Source organism: Lissotriton helveticus, chromosome 11 (assembly GCF_964261635.1).
Source record: "Lissotriton helveticus chromosome 11, aLisHel1.1, whole genome shotgun sequence".
Lineage (NCBI taxonomy): Eukaryota > Metazoa > Chordata > Amphibia > Caudata > Salamandridae > Lissotriton > Lissotriton helveticus.
The window spans coordinates 1,067,180,019-1,067,194,853 of NC_136072.1; the positions used below are offsets into that span (position 1 = coordinate 1,067,180,019).

The 14,835-nt window shown below is 42.9% G+C and overlaps 1 protein-coding gene across 1 annotated transcript in view; it reads left to right on the plus strand.

Annotated features, from left to right (window-relative positions):
• The window catches only part of ATP6V0A2 (ATPase H+ transporting V0 subunit a2), a 420,906-nt gene that overhangs the window by 291,452 nt on the left and 114,619 nt on the right, over positions 1 to 14,835 (plus strand). The window contains exon 13 of the mRNA XM_078667621.1: positions 12,955 to 13,045. Within this exon, the coding sequence (XP_078523747.1) occupies positions 12,955 to 13,045 (91 nt within the window). The remainder of the gene's footprint in view (positions 1 to 12,954; positions 13,046 to 14,835) is intronic.

Below are 14,835 nucleotides of genomic sequence, written 5' to 3' on the forward strand. Positions count from 1 at the left end.
CCCGGTCACACCCTCGCCTTAGGGCTCGGGTGCACACCGACACACTGCTTCTACTGCCCCACCTTCGGTCCCGGCTAAGAAGCTAACTAAGCCTTCAGGCGACTCTGGCTCGAGTCGGCCTTCCCACGGTGCCGGCACACACCTACCGGTCCGAAAAAGACAACACCACTGGCGCCGAAGCCTACCGCTACTCCTTCGGCACCGAAACCCAGGTCGGAACCATGCAAACCCACTTCGGATTGAAAAAGACCACCGGAACCGAAAAAACCATTGGATGAAAAAAATATACCAGAGCCGAAAAAAGCATCGGAGCCGAAAAAATCTTCGGAGCCAAAAAAGACTCCTGCTTCTCCGGTTAAGGACATTGCCAAAAAAACAAAAGAAACCGCTTCGGTGCCGAAACCTCCCTCCGCACCAAAAGATCGGCCTCCTGCAGAGGACTTATTTCATCCAGACCCTGCACAAAAGACTGTAGCTAAAAACCCAATCACTGGGCAGCTAACTTTAGCTTCAAAAAAGCAACCACTGGATACACCAGCGCCAGCTCCTCATTCAAAGAAAAAGGACATGGCTACCTCGCCTTTAAGACTTCCTTCCCCTCCTCCTCCACATATACCATCACCACCTGCTTCCCTACCACAACATTCCCCTACATCCTCTATCATACCAGACAATGACAATAGGGATGATAGCTCTGTTGATATAGGGGCTAACATAGATGGATCCATCTATTCCTCCAGGCTCACCTGAACCGTGGGATGATTATAACACCCCAGACGTCCCAAATGTCCCTCAAGATGACATATACCCCTCAAGGCCTTGCCCACCAGAAGACACTATGGGTTTTAATCAGTTGATACACAGAGCCGTGCAATATCATGGAGTAGATATGCATACAGACCCTGTAGATGAAGACTTTCTAATGGATACCTTTGATAATGCACAAAGGTCCTCATCCATTTTACCAATGCTTAAAGAAGTGATTAAGCATGCTCCTGAAGTCTTCAAGGTCCCAGTCAGAACTCGGGTCATTAACCCTCGAATAGAGAAAAAATATAAAGCTGCCCCTTCAGACCCAGCATATATTAAAGGTCCAGTACCACTAGACTCACTTGTAGTTTCCAACGCGCGCAAGAGAGCAAATTCACAAACATCAGGTGAAGCTCCCCCACCAGATAAAGAGTCTAAGCTACTTGACGCATCAGGGAAAAGAACTGCGTCTCAAGCAGCAAACATGTGGCGTATTGCCAATATACAAGCATTATTGGCCAGATATGACAGGGCACATTATGACGAATTAGAATCATAAACCTCCCTGATAAATACAAAGATAGAGCAAATGAGCTTATCCAAGAAGGGAAAAATATTACAAACACCTCTATTCGGTGTGCACTTGATGCAGCGGACACCGCCTCCAGGGCAGTTAACACCAGTGTTTTATTACATAGACATGCCTGGCTACGCATATCAGGGTTCAAACCTGAAATCCAAAGTGCTATACTTAATTAACCCTTCGATGAGAAACACTTATTCGGACCCAATGTAGATATATCACTTGAAAAAATGAAAAAGGATATAGATACAGCCAAATCTATGGGAGCCCTGCAGTTGCAGGCTCCCAGACGTTAATTTCGCCGCTCATCTTATCGAAGCGCCACGAGGGGATACTCTTCGGACACACCTTCTACCTCATACAAAGCCCCTACACAATTCACCTATAGTAAGGGCTACCAAAGGGGAGGTTACATGGGGTAACAATAATGAAGGCAGAGGTAAAAACAACAACTCCTGCTCTGCCTCTACCCCTGCCCAATGACTCCCCTTCCCATCCCCCGTCCCATTCCACTCCTGTCGGGGGAAGACTACAACAATACCTACCAGCCTGGGAAAACATCACATCAGACAGGTGGGTGCTTCAAATAATTCAACCAGGTTACTGTCTAGAACTAACATCCACCCCCCCAAACATACCACCCAAGCAGCGTCCAATGTCACAAGAACATTTAACACTGCTCAGACAGGAAGTAATATCCTTCCTGCAGGAAAATGCAATATAAATAGTCTCAAAGCATCAGCAAAACAAAGGAGTATACTCCCTATATTTTCTGATCCCAAAGAAGGACGGATCTCTAAGACCTATCCTAGACCTCAGACCTCTAAACATTTACATACAGTCGCATCGTTTTCATATGGTCACACTCCAACAAGTCCTTCCACTCCTGTTACAAAACGACTTCCTTGTCACGCTAGATCTCAAGGACGCCTACTTCCACATTCCCATCCACACAGCGCACAGAAAATATCTCAGATTTGTGCTAGACGGGCAGCACTACCAGTTCAAAGTGCTCCCATTCGGAGTCACAACAGCGCCAAGGGTGTTTACCAAATGCCTAGCAGTAGTAGCTGCACACTTAAGACGACAACATATTCACGTCTTCCCATACCAAGACGACTGGCTCATAAAAGCCAGCTCATACAGCCAGTGTTTACAACACACTCACGCTATTATTCAACTGCTTCACGACTTGGGATTCACAGTAAATTACACCAAGTCACATCTGCAACCTTCACACATACAACAATATCTCGGCGCTACAATAAACACCCAACTAACACTAGCCTATCCCTCTCCAAACAGGATAACAAGTGTACAAACTCTCCTAACAAAATTCAAACTGCAACACTCGCTTCCAGCTCGAGGGTTCATGCAGCTAATAGGAATGATGACATCTTGCATATTTATAGTACCTCACGCAAGACTGCAAATGCGTTCACTTCAAGAGTGCCTAGCACGCCAATGGAACCAGTCTTGTGGTTAATTAACAGACCTAGTGTTGGTAGACAGTCGGGCTCATCGCTCTCTGCAATGGTGGAGCACCAAAAACCTTTCAAAGGGCCGACCGTTCCTAGAGCCAGTTCCTCAGATAATCCTGGCAGTGAACGCATCGCTCTCGGCTGGTTAGCTCACCTACTGCATCACACCATGCAGGGCAGGTGGACACCGCAACAAAAGTTACTCCACATCAACTACTTGGAGTTACTAGCTGTTTTTCTAACCCTAAAAGCATTCCAAAAACAAGTATCAGGCAAAGCTGTTTTAGTCCGCACAGACAATATGACAGCCATGTACTATATAAACAAACAAGGGGGAACACTCTCTGTAGCTCTCTGTTAGCACAGCAGATATGGAGCTGGGCTATACCACTAAAAATCTTCCTCTTAGCCCAACACGTTCCAGGAGTACAAAACACCATGGCAGATCTGCTAAGTCGACAGACACAGCAGATCCACGAGTGGGAACTTCATCCACAAGTTCTTCAACCGATCTTTCAAATGTGGGGACAACCTCAGATAGACCTCTTCGCAACCCATGAAAACGCAAAATGCCCAAACTTCGCCACCAGATATCCACACCCACTGTCCAAAGGCAATGCGATATGGATGAACTGGTCCGGAAAATTTGCGTACGCTTTTCCTCCTCTCCCACTACTTCCGTTAGTGATACGCAAGCTACAGCAACATTCCTTAACACTCATTCTCGTAGCTCTGACTTGGGCCAGACAACCGTGGTACACCACACTGCTGCAACTATCTGTGGTACCACACCAAAAACTAAGCCTATCTCCACGTCTCTTAACACAGAACCATGGAGAGATCAGACACCCGGACCCAGCTCTGCTCAACCTAGCGATCTGGCTCCTGAAGTCATAGAGTTTGGTTACCTCAACCTTCCTCCAGAATGCATGAACGTTATTAAAGAAGCCAGACGTCCCACTACTAGAGCATGTTATGCTGCTAAGTGGAAACGATTTGTAATATACTGTCAAAACAACCACACAAATCCTTTATATGTGTCTATTCAACACATCATAGGATACCTATTACACCTTCAAAAGTGTAATTTAGCTTACACATCTATCAGACTACACCTTGCTGCCATTGCAGCATATTTACAAAATAGACATCTATCTCTGTTTAGAGTACCTGCTATAAAAGCTTTCGTGGAAGGACTTAAAAGAATAATCCCTCCCAGAACGAATAATCCCACCTTCACCAGTGTGGAACTTAAACATTATTCTTACATGGTTAATGGGACCTCCCTTTGAACCGTTACATAAATGTGAAAATCTGTAGATTATGTGGGAGGAGAAATGAGGACTTCATCCATCTTGTCTGTATTTGCCCGAATCTTGCTCAAGCTCGAATATCTCTTTTAAAAAAGTCTATGAACGAGCGGGGCATAAGAATGTGCAGATCTGCAATTATGGCAACTTTGAACCCAGTAGACACGTGATTGAACTGCCTACTACTAAAGTTCCTTGCAGCCCACACCCAAGCGCTAAAGCACTCCCTGGCACCCAGTCAATAAATGGATAACATAACTGTGGTAGCTCGGGGAGAGAGCTCTCTGGAACATTAAAAGTGATAAAAAACCAAGACCTTCTGCACTAAATTAGACAGACAGTATTTTAATTACGTTTTATTCTATTTAAATAACAAATTTGGTATTAGACTGAGAATGCTCTAGAACATACCAACAGAGATCGCACTTATATATCAAGAAATGTTAAACACATTAGTCGACTCTTTTTAAATGTATTGTTGTGGTTTTAATTAACTGAAACAATAAAAGTTTTTTTCTTTTCTTTCTTCTTCTTCATAAATGTGAATTGCTATTCCTAACTTGGAAAGTAGCTTTCTTAGTAGCTATTACTTCTCTCAGAAGAGTCCGTGAACTACAAGCATTTACCATTCAAGAACCCTTTTTGCAAATGCATCATAACAAAGTGGTTCTGCGCACTAATCCTAAATTCCCTCCAAAAGTATTTTCACCGTTTCATCTAAATCAATCTGTTGAGCTGCCTGTTTTTTTCGCACAGCCCCAAACAGGCGCAGAAAGAGCTCTACACACCTTAGACGCCAAAAGAGCTTTACTGTACTACATCGAAAGGACACAAACTTTTCGTTAAACTAAACAACTTTTTGTGTCTTTTTCACCACCACATAAAGGCAACCCCATATCAAAATCGGGGATAGCTAGGTGGATTGTTAAAAATGCATACAAATATGTTACCAGAAAGCCAAACGTACGTTAACATTTCCTCCAAAAGCCCATTCTACAAGGAAAATAGGGGCTTCAATGGCATTCTTAGGGAACATTCCCCTAGATGATATATGCAAAGCAGCTACATGGTCTACACCACACACATTCACAAAACATTATTGTGTAGATGTGCAAACTAAACAACAAGCCACTGTGGGCCAGGCTGTACTAAAAACTCTATTTCAAACTACTGCAACAGATACTGGTGGTCGCCTCTAGGTGTTGCTATACAATCTATGCACAGTATGTAATCTGCAGCTCATATGCCTCGAACGGAAAATGCTACTTACCAGTATGCATCTGTTCTTGGCATGTAGAGCTGCAAAGATACACACGCCAACCCGCCTCCCCGGCTACCTGTATCTGTTCCAGTATTATCTTGATTAGATACAAATCACATGGACATCACTACTTCTTATACAGCTCTATCTCTTCCCTAATGGCGAAAAACAATCTGGGGATGGAGCCGATGCCCATGCGCAGTATCATCCAAAGGAGGAGTCACCTATCCTGTGACTTCCAAAGACTTTTCTACAACAAAACAAACTGCAAACATCCGGGCCCAACACTAGGTAGCCATCTATGCACAGTGTGTAACTCTGCAGCTCTACATGCCAAGAACAGATGCATACTGGTAAGTAGCATTTTCCTTATTGAATGCCATGGGGGCTATCTTTAAAGTTTAATAATCAGATCACAGATACCCATATAGATATAACTTACACGATAATATGTCTTGAGGACATAAATTATGTCTAGGACTAGTTTAACTATCGCATATAACTAAAGCTCCCCGCAGTCCTCTTACTGCCGTTTCACCGAGTATCGTCTTACTTCGGTCCTCTGTAGTGTATCCCCGTGTTGTATTACACTCCTTTTTACGGTGTGGAGAGTCCGGAAGTAAAAATTTGAATCTGACTGGTAAACAATCTGCGCATGTCTGGTGGCCATTTTGGCCTGGTCTAAGTTAAATTCAAAACGCCTCCTCTATTAAAAGTGTGTGTCTAGATCGTAAACTATCTGCGCATGTCTGGTGTCTGTATTGGCTTGGTCTAAAGTTAAATTCAAGGCACCTCCTCTTATTAAGAGTGCATGTCTGACGGCCATATCTGTTTGCCTACATTGCATTTCATGTCGGCCTAGCTTCTATTCTGCACATGTCTAGCGGCCATATTTGTCTGGTAAGAGATAGTGTTCTTCCTGCCTACTTTTGTGTAAGGGCAAGTTTGGCAGCCCTATTGATGTACTGTGTTAACATGGACAACATTATCACACTGATGATTAGGCTACTACACAATCAACACTAATGATATAAATCCCATGTGAGATATACCTTTACCGTTCAAAAGGTACCATCTACTTATCTTGGTCAGTGTACTGTTCCCTTAAAAACATGCTCCTTGTATACTAGAGGGATGATGAGTGTCTATCAGGAAAAAATATGTTTTACACACAGGAACAAAGATGAGAAGAATAAATTATAATTTTTTTGTAGCTGTATATTCTATATCATACAAATATATATTAATGTATATGCACTGATCATATAAGGATTGATCTTAAAAGGATTACCACAACTTCGCGCTTAGAATTCTTGGTCATGTTGTCAAGTGGGCTGCTTTAATAGGAATTATGTCAAGATGATTTTTTCCCAATCTTCTCCATACTAAGCCCATTTCTAATCGTATCTAATTTTACGATGATCCACTGTTCTTAGTTTACGTCTATTCTCCTTGTTTCCTCCTCTTCTGTTCTTTGATTTTTTCTAAAACTACCCATCTGATGTCTGTCAATATATGTTTCTTTTTGATCCAATGGTTAACAAAAGGTGCATTTGTTTTTTTAGTGTTGATCGCGGATCTGTATTCACACAATCTGTACCTAAATTTCCTACTTGTTTCTCCTATATACCCTGGTCCACACGAACAGAGAATAAGGTATATGATGTTTTTGCTTTTACAGTTGTTAAGGGTCTGAATCTTGTGTGGCCCCATTGAGCAGTACCTCCTTAGTGTTCACACATAGATCACAGACACTACAGTTTCCACACTTGTAGTTACCTATGGCAGGCCCGCCTGTCAAAGTTCTATGTTTTTTCTCTCTGATCTTCTCTGTAAGTCAACACAAGTGAGTTCCTGAGATTTTTGTTCTTCTTAAACGCATATAGGGGCTTGGGAAGGCTCGTATTTTCCCTGTCATTTAAAATCTTCCAGTTTGGTTGATAATGTTCTTAAAGTTATTACTTATCGCGTAAAACTGGCTCACCATCACTATTTTTTTTTTTTGTTTGATTTTTCCTAGGGCCACTTAGGGAGAATCTCCTATCATAAAATCTAGCCCTTTTTAGGAAGTTGTTGATAAGTTTATTAGGGTAGCCTCTTTCCCTCAATTTGTTTTTCATCTTTTCTGAATGAGTATAGAAATCCTTAAGGGCGGTACACTTTCTATGTAGGCGTAAAAAGTCACCAAATGGAATATTGTCCTTCTGACTTTTAGGGTGATACCTACTGTAGTGAAGAAGTGTTTTTCTGTCTGTGGGTTTTGAGTAAAGCTCAACCTCAAGATGTCCTTCATTGTCCTTTATTGTAATGTTGAGGAAATGAACTCTTGTGTCACTGATGTGCGCTGTGTAAACTTTAGGTACTTGTCTCCTAAATTAAGCTATGAAATAAATTCATCTAGCTGTTCTTTTGGGCCGCTCCAAATGAAAAAAATATCATAAATAAAACAATACAATTTTTTGACTTTTTCATAAAAAGGGGAAACCTCCTTATATATATATATGTCTCTCTTCAAAGGCTCAAACATAGGTACAAGCTAGACTTCGGGCAAAGGTTGCTCCCATGCTGGATCCACAAAAACAGAAGTCCTAAAGTGAAAAAAAAAACTGCAGGGTTTCATAGGTTAGAACCAGATTTTTTATAAACTCTAACTCTTTGCGTCTTAGTATTTCCCTCTTTCCAGTGCAGACCAAAGTTATGTAAAGGGGAAAGATTCCATTACTCATAATGATTGACGACCCCTTCTGTCTTAGGAATGTCTAAATAGTTTTAATTAGAACAGACATTCTGGTAACTATTACAAGCCATCAAAAAGGTCCACCTCCGAGAAGGTTAGTGTGTATCCTGTTGTTGTTGGAATACACTAGATGTGTTGAGATACCCCTCACACACCAAAAGGGCCCTTGGTGTCATGCTTCATCATCGGGGTCTTCCCGCCCGGCTGCCGGACGGGGCAGTGCTGCAACAAGCGACTACGCCGGAGCACCTTTTTAATGTGGGTGCTATGTGAGTGAATGGGAGTGAGTGTCAGTAGGGTCGGGGGTGATAAGTGATGTTAAAAAATACCTGGCCTAGTGGAAAGAAAATTTTTAATAGGCACTGGCTGGTATTATTAAAAAAAGTGATATCGGAAAGGTTAAGCTAGTTAGTGGGCTCACTTTCCTGTGCGGGTCAACATGTTTCGGGGCGTCATGCCCCTTCGTCAGGACCGGGGTCAGATCCCCCTGTCACTCACTAAATGTTGTTTCCACAGTGTGTGTGTATACCTTACAATGTGAAGTACTAATTTATCAATGTGTATTGAACATATATTTTATGTAAATACACTGCCCTTGCTAATGCTAGTTTACTTGGTTGTATGCCTGAAAAAACAAGAACCAGGAGTTATAAGTGCGCGTATCCCAAAGCGCTTCGCTCTTAGGTACCTGTGAAAGAAGGTGAAGAAAAGACTAACACATAAAACACATACAGATGTTGCTGGATGCCCTGTGTAAAGTACAGAATTCAGCGTTGAAATAATGGCCAAATATTGTTATATACGTAACCACAACTGAAGAACACACACAGTCAATCACACACTACAACAGTAAAATTAGGTAAGGTATGTACAAGTTGGTAGATACATACTTTGCAAGGAGGGGTGAAATGCCCCATGAGCCAAAACAGGACAGATGGGTAATATTGGGTCCAGCTGCAAGTTTTTGAAAATAAATGGGGAGAAGGAACAAAAAGGAAAGAAAACCTGTTGATTTTCAATGGCTGCTTCGTGATGGAGAGAAAAAGCATAAAGGACTGATGCTTGTCTTGGAACCGGCTATGCCGTACTTACTAAACCCAAAGCCTCGTGGTGCTTCCTCCTCTGTCCGTGGCTTCCGTGAATATGAGAGAGGAAGCTTGGGCGGGGGCTTATATAGTCAAACTAATTGGGTTAATTGTTTAGCTAGATTGGTTAATCGTTCTCTAGATGGGGACACGTGTGGTAATAAACACGAGTTGGTCAGGACGGTAAACGCGGTGGCCATTTTTAACTAGTCAGATTGTGGCTAAGGCATCCGAATTATGGCCGATAAATGTGTTCATTATCCACGCTCATTCATAAATTAATAGCGGACATAGCGGGGGAAGGAACAGTTGCGGCTCCGGTAAAGCCGATGCTGTTAGGTAGCGCGCATGCGCAGTTGAAAGAAAAGCCGATCGCGCATGCGCGACGAAAGTGTTCCGTCGCCGCGCATGCGCGGTAGGCCACCCGACCGGCAAACAGTGTAATGGCTAAAGTTATGTGAAGAAAAGGGTATGGAAAAAAGGGGTCCTTGACTCATGTGAACAGGGACAGGTAAAAAACGTCCAGATGGGCAGATTGTGTCCAAGACAGGACAGCAGATAATTCTTTTGGGATGGGATTAGGAGGGGTTGGGTTATTAAGTGATACTGACGTTTTTAAATAGTGATACAGGAGACATTGAAATCACTAGCTGGATGTATTATCAGGAGATGGTCTAGTCATTGCGCATTTGGTTCAGTTATTAGTTAAGTTGGGACCAGGGTATGTCATCATTGAGGCCTGTGTGGTGGGTGCCCAGCCGGTACACCCAACGTTGTTCCTTCATTAAAAGGTTTTTATCACTGTTGAAGGCTTCGATGACTGTCCATTTTAGGTCATGGACGCTATGTCCCATGGTCAGGTAATGGGTAGACATTTTCGTGGTAGTCTTCTTGCATCGTATATTGCTGCGATGTTCCCCCATTCGAATCTTTACTGGTCTGCTGGTCATTCCTACATACTCCTTACCACATGGGCAGGTGATTAAATAGACAACGTTGCGACTATTACAGTTAGTAAACAGGCGTTGTTCCCATATTGTTTGGTTGGAGAATGTAATGGTTTGGCTTTTCCGCGTGTACTGACAGGATATACAAGTGCCACATGGATGGTGGCCTCCGACTGACGTAAGTCTGGTAGGTGCAACAGGCCCTACATTTTTAGGTCTAGTGTGGACCAACAGATCTTTTAGGTTTTTGCCTCGTCTGTGCGAGAACATTGGTTTTGGGAGGTCAAGTTTACCACAGTCTAGGATGCTCCAGTGTTTATTTACAATCTTGGTAATGCGGTTGGAGTTGGTGTTATATGTTGTTACACAGATTGGTCTCTTCTCCGTTTCTTTTTCCTCTGTGTCCTCAAGTAGGGCTTCACGATTGTTATTACGGGCTCTCTTTTTACATCTCTTCACAATTGTACTGGGGTAGTTCCTATTCAGTAGTTTTTGTTCCAAGTCCCCTGCTTGGGACTTAAAATCATCAATGTTACTACAATTGCGTCGTTGCCTCAAGAACTGCCCGTAGGGTAAGTTCTCCCGGAGGTGGCGCGGGTGGAAGCTATCAAACAATAGCAGACTGTTTTTTGCCGTAGGTTTGAAATGGGTACTGGTCTCAAGTCCCCCATCTACTGGATAGATATTAACCCCTTTAGAGCTTGTAAACAAACCTCCCCAGTGCTGCGCTGTCCATTATCCAGTGCTGAACTGGACGTCCAACGGTCGTGCGCAGCACTGGGGAGGTAGTGGCCGTGACGACCGTTGGCCGACGGCAGCAATTAAGGGGTTAAGATCTAAAAACATGAGGTTCTCTTTCGAAACAGTGTGAGTAAACTTGAGGAATTGATCCTGTTGATTTAGCCATGACATAAAATGGTTAACCGAATCCTGATTGCCCCTCCAGATGACCAGTACATCATCGATGTATCTCTTCCACGTTACTACGTGGTTTTTATAGGGGTTGTGATCGCTGAGGATCTTGGTCGACTCGAGGTGGTGTACATACAGTCCGGCTAGACTGGGGGCACATGTGCTCCCCATACTCGTGCCGTGCCTCTGTAAGTAATATGTATCTTCGTATTGGAAATAGTTTCTTTTGAGTGTCAGGGAAATGCATTCCAGTACCACTTGTCTAGGTGTGTGGTACTTCCATGGTGTACTGAAGAGAACCTCCTCTATGATCTCGAGAGTTTCTTGGTGGGGGAGGCTCGTGTAGAGGCTCTCTACATCCAGACCCATGAGAAGGTCTTGTTCTGGGTCAAAAGTTATTTCTCTCATCAATTGCAGAACGGCTTTTGTGTTTCTCTAGTACGTGCTAGTTGCTTGCACTAGGGGTCTAAGAAACGCATCCGCGAATTTAGACAGCGGTTCTAAGATTGACTTGATACCAGAGACTATGGGGTGTCCAGGTGGATAAGGAGCCTCCTTATGAATTTTGGGTATTGTGTAAAAATATGGAGTTTTTGGGTTTTCCTGAATTAAGAATTCGCTCTCTTTTTTGGAGAGCCAGTCATGTGCCATAGCTTCCTCAACCATTATCAAGATACTGATCCTGACCTCTTCTGTGGGGTCTTCTCTCAATATTTGGTAGTTGCGTTTATCTTCTAACAACTTTTTACATTCCCTGTCATAGTTCTGATAAGTTTGTGTCACAGTAGCTCCGCCTTTATCGGCCGGCTTGATCACAATGTCTTGGTTGTTGGCAAGTTCATGCAAGGCTGTTCTTTCTACTTTTGAAATATTTTGGAAGGTTGTGTTGACATCTATTGGTAACTCCTCTAGATCCTTCATTACTGCTTTCTCAAATGTTAGAAGTTCGACTGGTACTGTGGAAACAACATTTAGTGAGTGACAGGGGGATCTGACCCCGGTCCTGACGAAGGGGCATGACGCCCTGAAACATGTTGACCCGCACAGGAAAGTGAGCCCACTAACTAGCTTAACCTTTCCGATATCACTTTTTTTTAATAATACCAGCCAGTGCCTATTAACATTTTTCTTTCCACTAGGCCAGGTATTTTTTAACATCACTTATCACCCCCGACTCTACTGACACTCACTCCCATTCACTCACATAGCACCCACATTAAAAAGGTGCTCCGGCGTAGTCGCTTGTTGCAGCACTGCCCCGTCCGGCAGCCGGGCGGGAAGACCCCGATGATGAAGCATGACACCAAGGGCCCTTTTGGTGTGTGAGGGGTATCTTAACACATCTAGTGTATTCCAACAACAACAGGATACACACTAACCTTCTCGGAGGTGGACCTTTTTGATTACCAGTATCTTGACAAGAGGAGGACGAGCCCACCTCGGTGCAAAACCAGCACCACCTCTTCCTTCCCTCCTTTTTTGATTTCCTTAAACTATTACAAGCCCACAAGTAGTAAAATGTGCATACTGTGATCTGCCCATTTCGATTTTTACATCCTTGATTGTTATCTTTAAAAAAACAAAACGCTTACTTTAGGTATGGGGAGTATGTCATGGAAAACATACCTCAAAAATTTACAATATGCTTTCAGGTTCTCCTTTACATTCTGACGATTTAGCTGTTCCATGAATCTCATGTGAGCGAAACGTATGTCATGTACTTTTCCACATTTCTTCCAAGTGAGCAGGCAACGACTTTGACAGTGTAACAGATAAGACAGACAATGAATTTAAAAATATGTTCTATAGTGCTTTATCTGGAAAAATAAATTCAAAGGATCATATGTTGCCACTTTTTAAGTGTTTTGTATGTTTGGTTTTACTTCAGAAACGATGACATTAAAGCAAATAGGTACCTGACGATGGATCCGAATATGACGGGCGTAGTAAGAGGAACATATCCTGTTGGCATAGATCCGGTTAGTGTTGATCTTGTTTTGAATAATGCTTGTGATAAGAAAAGTTGCATGCAACCTACATCTGGTCCATTTTGTTTAATCCGTGGGCTTTAAATGTGCTTAAAATTCAAACATAGAACACTTCTTTAAGACACAGATGCAGCTCATGTTCCGTGGACATAAAACTCACTAACTTCTTTCAGTGTTCCACACCCTTTCTAGATTACTTTCTTGGGTGCCTTAATACTCAGAGAATAGATGAGTTAAAAAAAAATGTAGGGAGCATTTTATTTGCGAAGTTTTATACAGCGCTAGCTAGACCCAGAGGTATCGGAGCGTTTTACATAAGGATCAGCGTGTTACAGGTTACATAGTCACAACAGTAAAATCAAAGAATCACAGAGGGAGGAGGGGGAGGGAAGGAAACACAGACGAGGAAAACAATGTCAGATGACCGGCTGGGAAGGTGACGGCCAAGGGGTGAACCAGAGCCAGACTCCTCTATAGCTGCATAGGACAGCTCTACCGGGCACCGGCCAAGGTTGCTCTGGCTCCGCGGTAGGTACGAACAGTTTAGGTATCCATCCAGGGGGCATCGTCTTAGTTCCATCAACAGCGTCTGGTGAATTACTGGGAAGCACTAAAGGTTGGTCATCTTTTACAAAGAGATCGCTATAGTTGTTGACTGGACTCTTAGGTCTTCGTCGGAGCACCACCACTAGATCACTAGAGCATGGCATGCTTCGTAGAAACCCCATAGGAGCAATGAACCCTCAGGGAGCTAGAAGTAATGCAGTGAGGCTATTTTCTGTAGCGATTATATTTGGGTGAATTGCTAACAGAAGGGATCAACATATATTCATATGCCGCTTCAAAAGCCTTCCGATGCTCTGTACTTTGGCAGAAGATGGGACTTTGATTGCAATGTCATTGAAGGAAAAACATGACTATCGATGCACTCAGAATCTAGACTTACAGTTTCCACATATCGAATAGAACCACACCTATCCTTCTGCAATATAGGAAAGAGCTGAAGTCGTGCTACTTGAAAGCAGACTACATTGCAACACAATATTTAGTGCTCACTTCTTATAACACAAGCCCACAACTTTGATTCATTCTCTGTGTTGGGCTTGGCCCTCTCTATTGGGCATTTACAAACTTTTGCTTTCACCTTCCTGTTTTCTGAACCCAATTTTGCTGACTTTAGGACTCTAGACACTTTACCACTCTTAACCAGTGCTAAAGTGCTTGTGCTCTCCCCTTTAAACCTGGTGGAATTTCCTTACACTCAATTGGAACATTCAATTTACTTGTAAGTCCCTAGTAAAGTGGTACTACATGTGCCCAGGACCTGTAAATTAAATGCTATTAGCGGACCTGCAACACTCATTGTGCCACCCACTTAAGTAGCCCTTTAAGCTTGTCTCAGGCTTGCCACTACAGCCTGTGTGTGCAGCTTTAAACTGCTATTTCAACCTGTCGAAATAAACCTTTTGCCAGTCCTAAACGTTTTATTCTAATACATATATCATTCCTAAGGTAGGTCCTAAACAGCCCATTGGGCAGAGTGCAGTGTATCTAAAAGTTTGGACATGTGCTTTTAACCTTTGCCCGTCATGGTAGTGAAAAACTCCTAAATCTGTTTGTCAATACTGTGAGACCTCCCTCTCTCATAGAATAACCTTGGGTTCCCTTATTATAGTGGTAACTTTGAATTGGGAGCACATAGGAATGTTGAGTTTTGTGATTAGAGAATTGTAATTTAAAACCCTTGTTGCATAAGTTACGAATTTTGGCGTAACTCTACA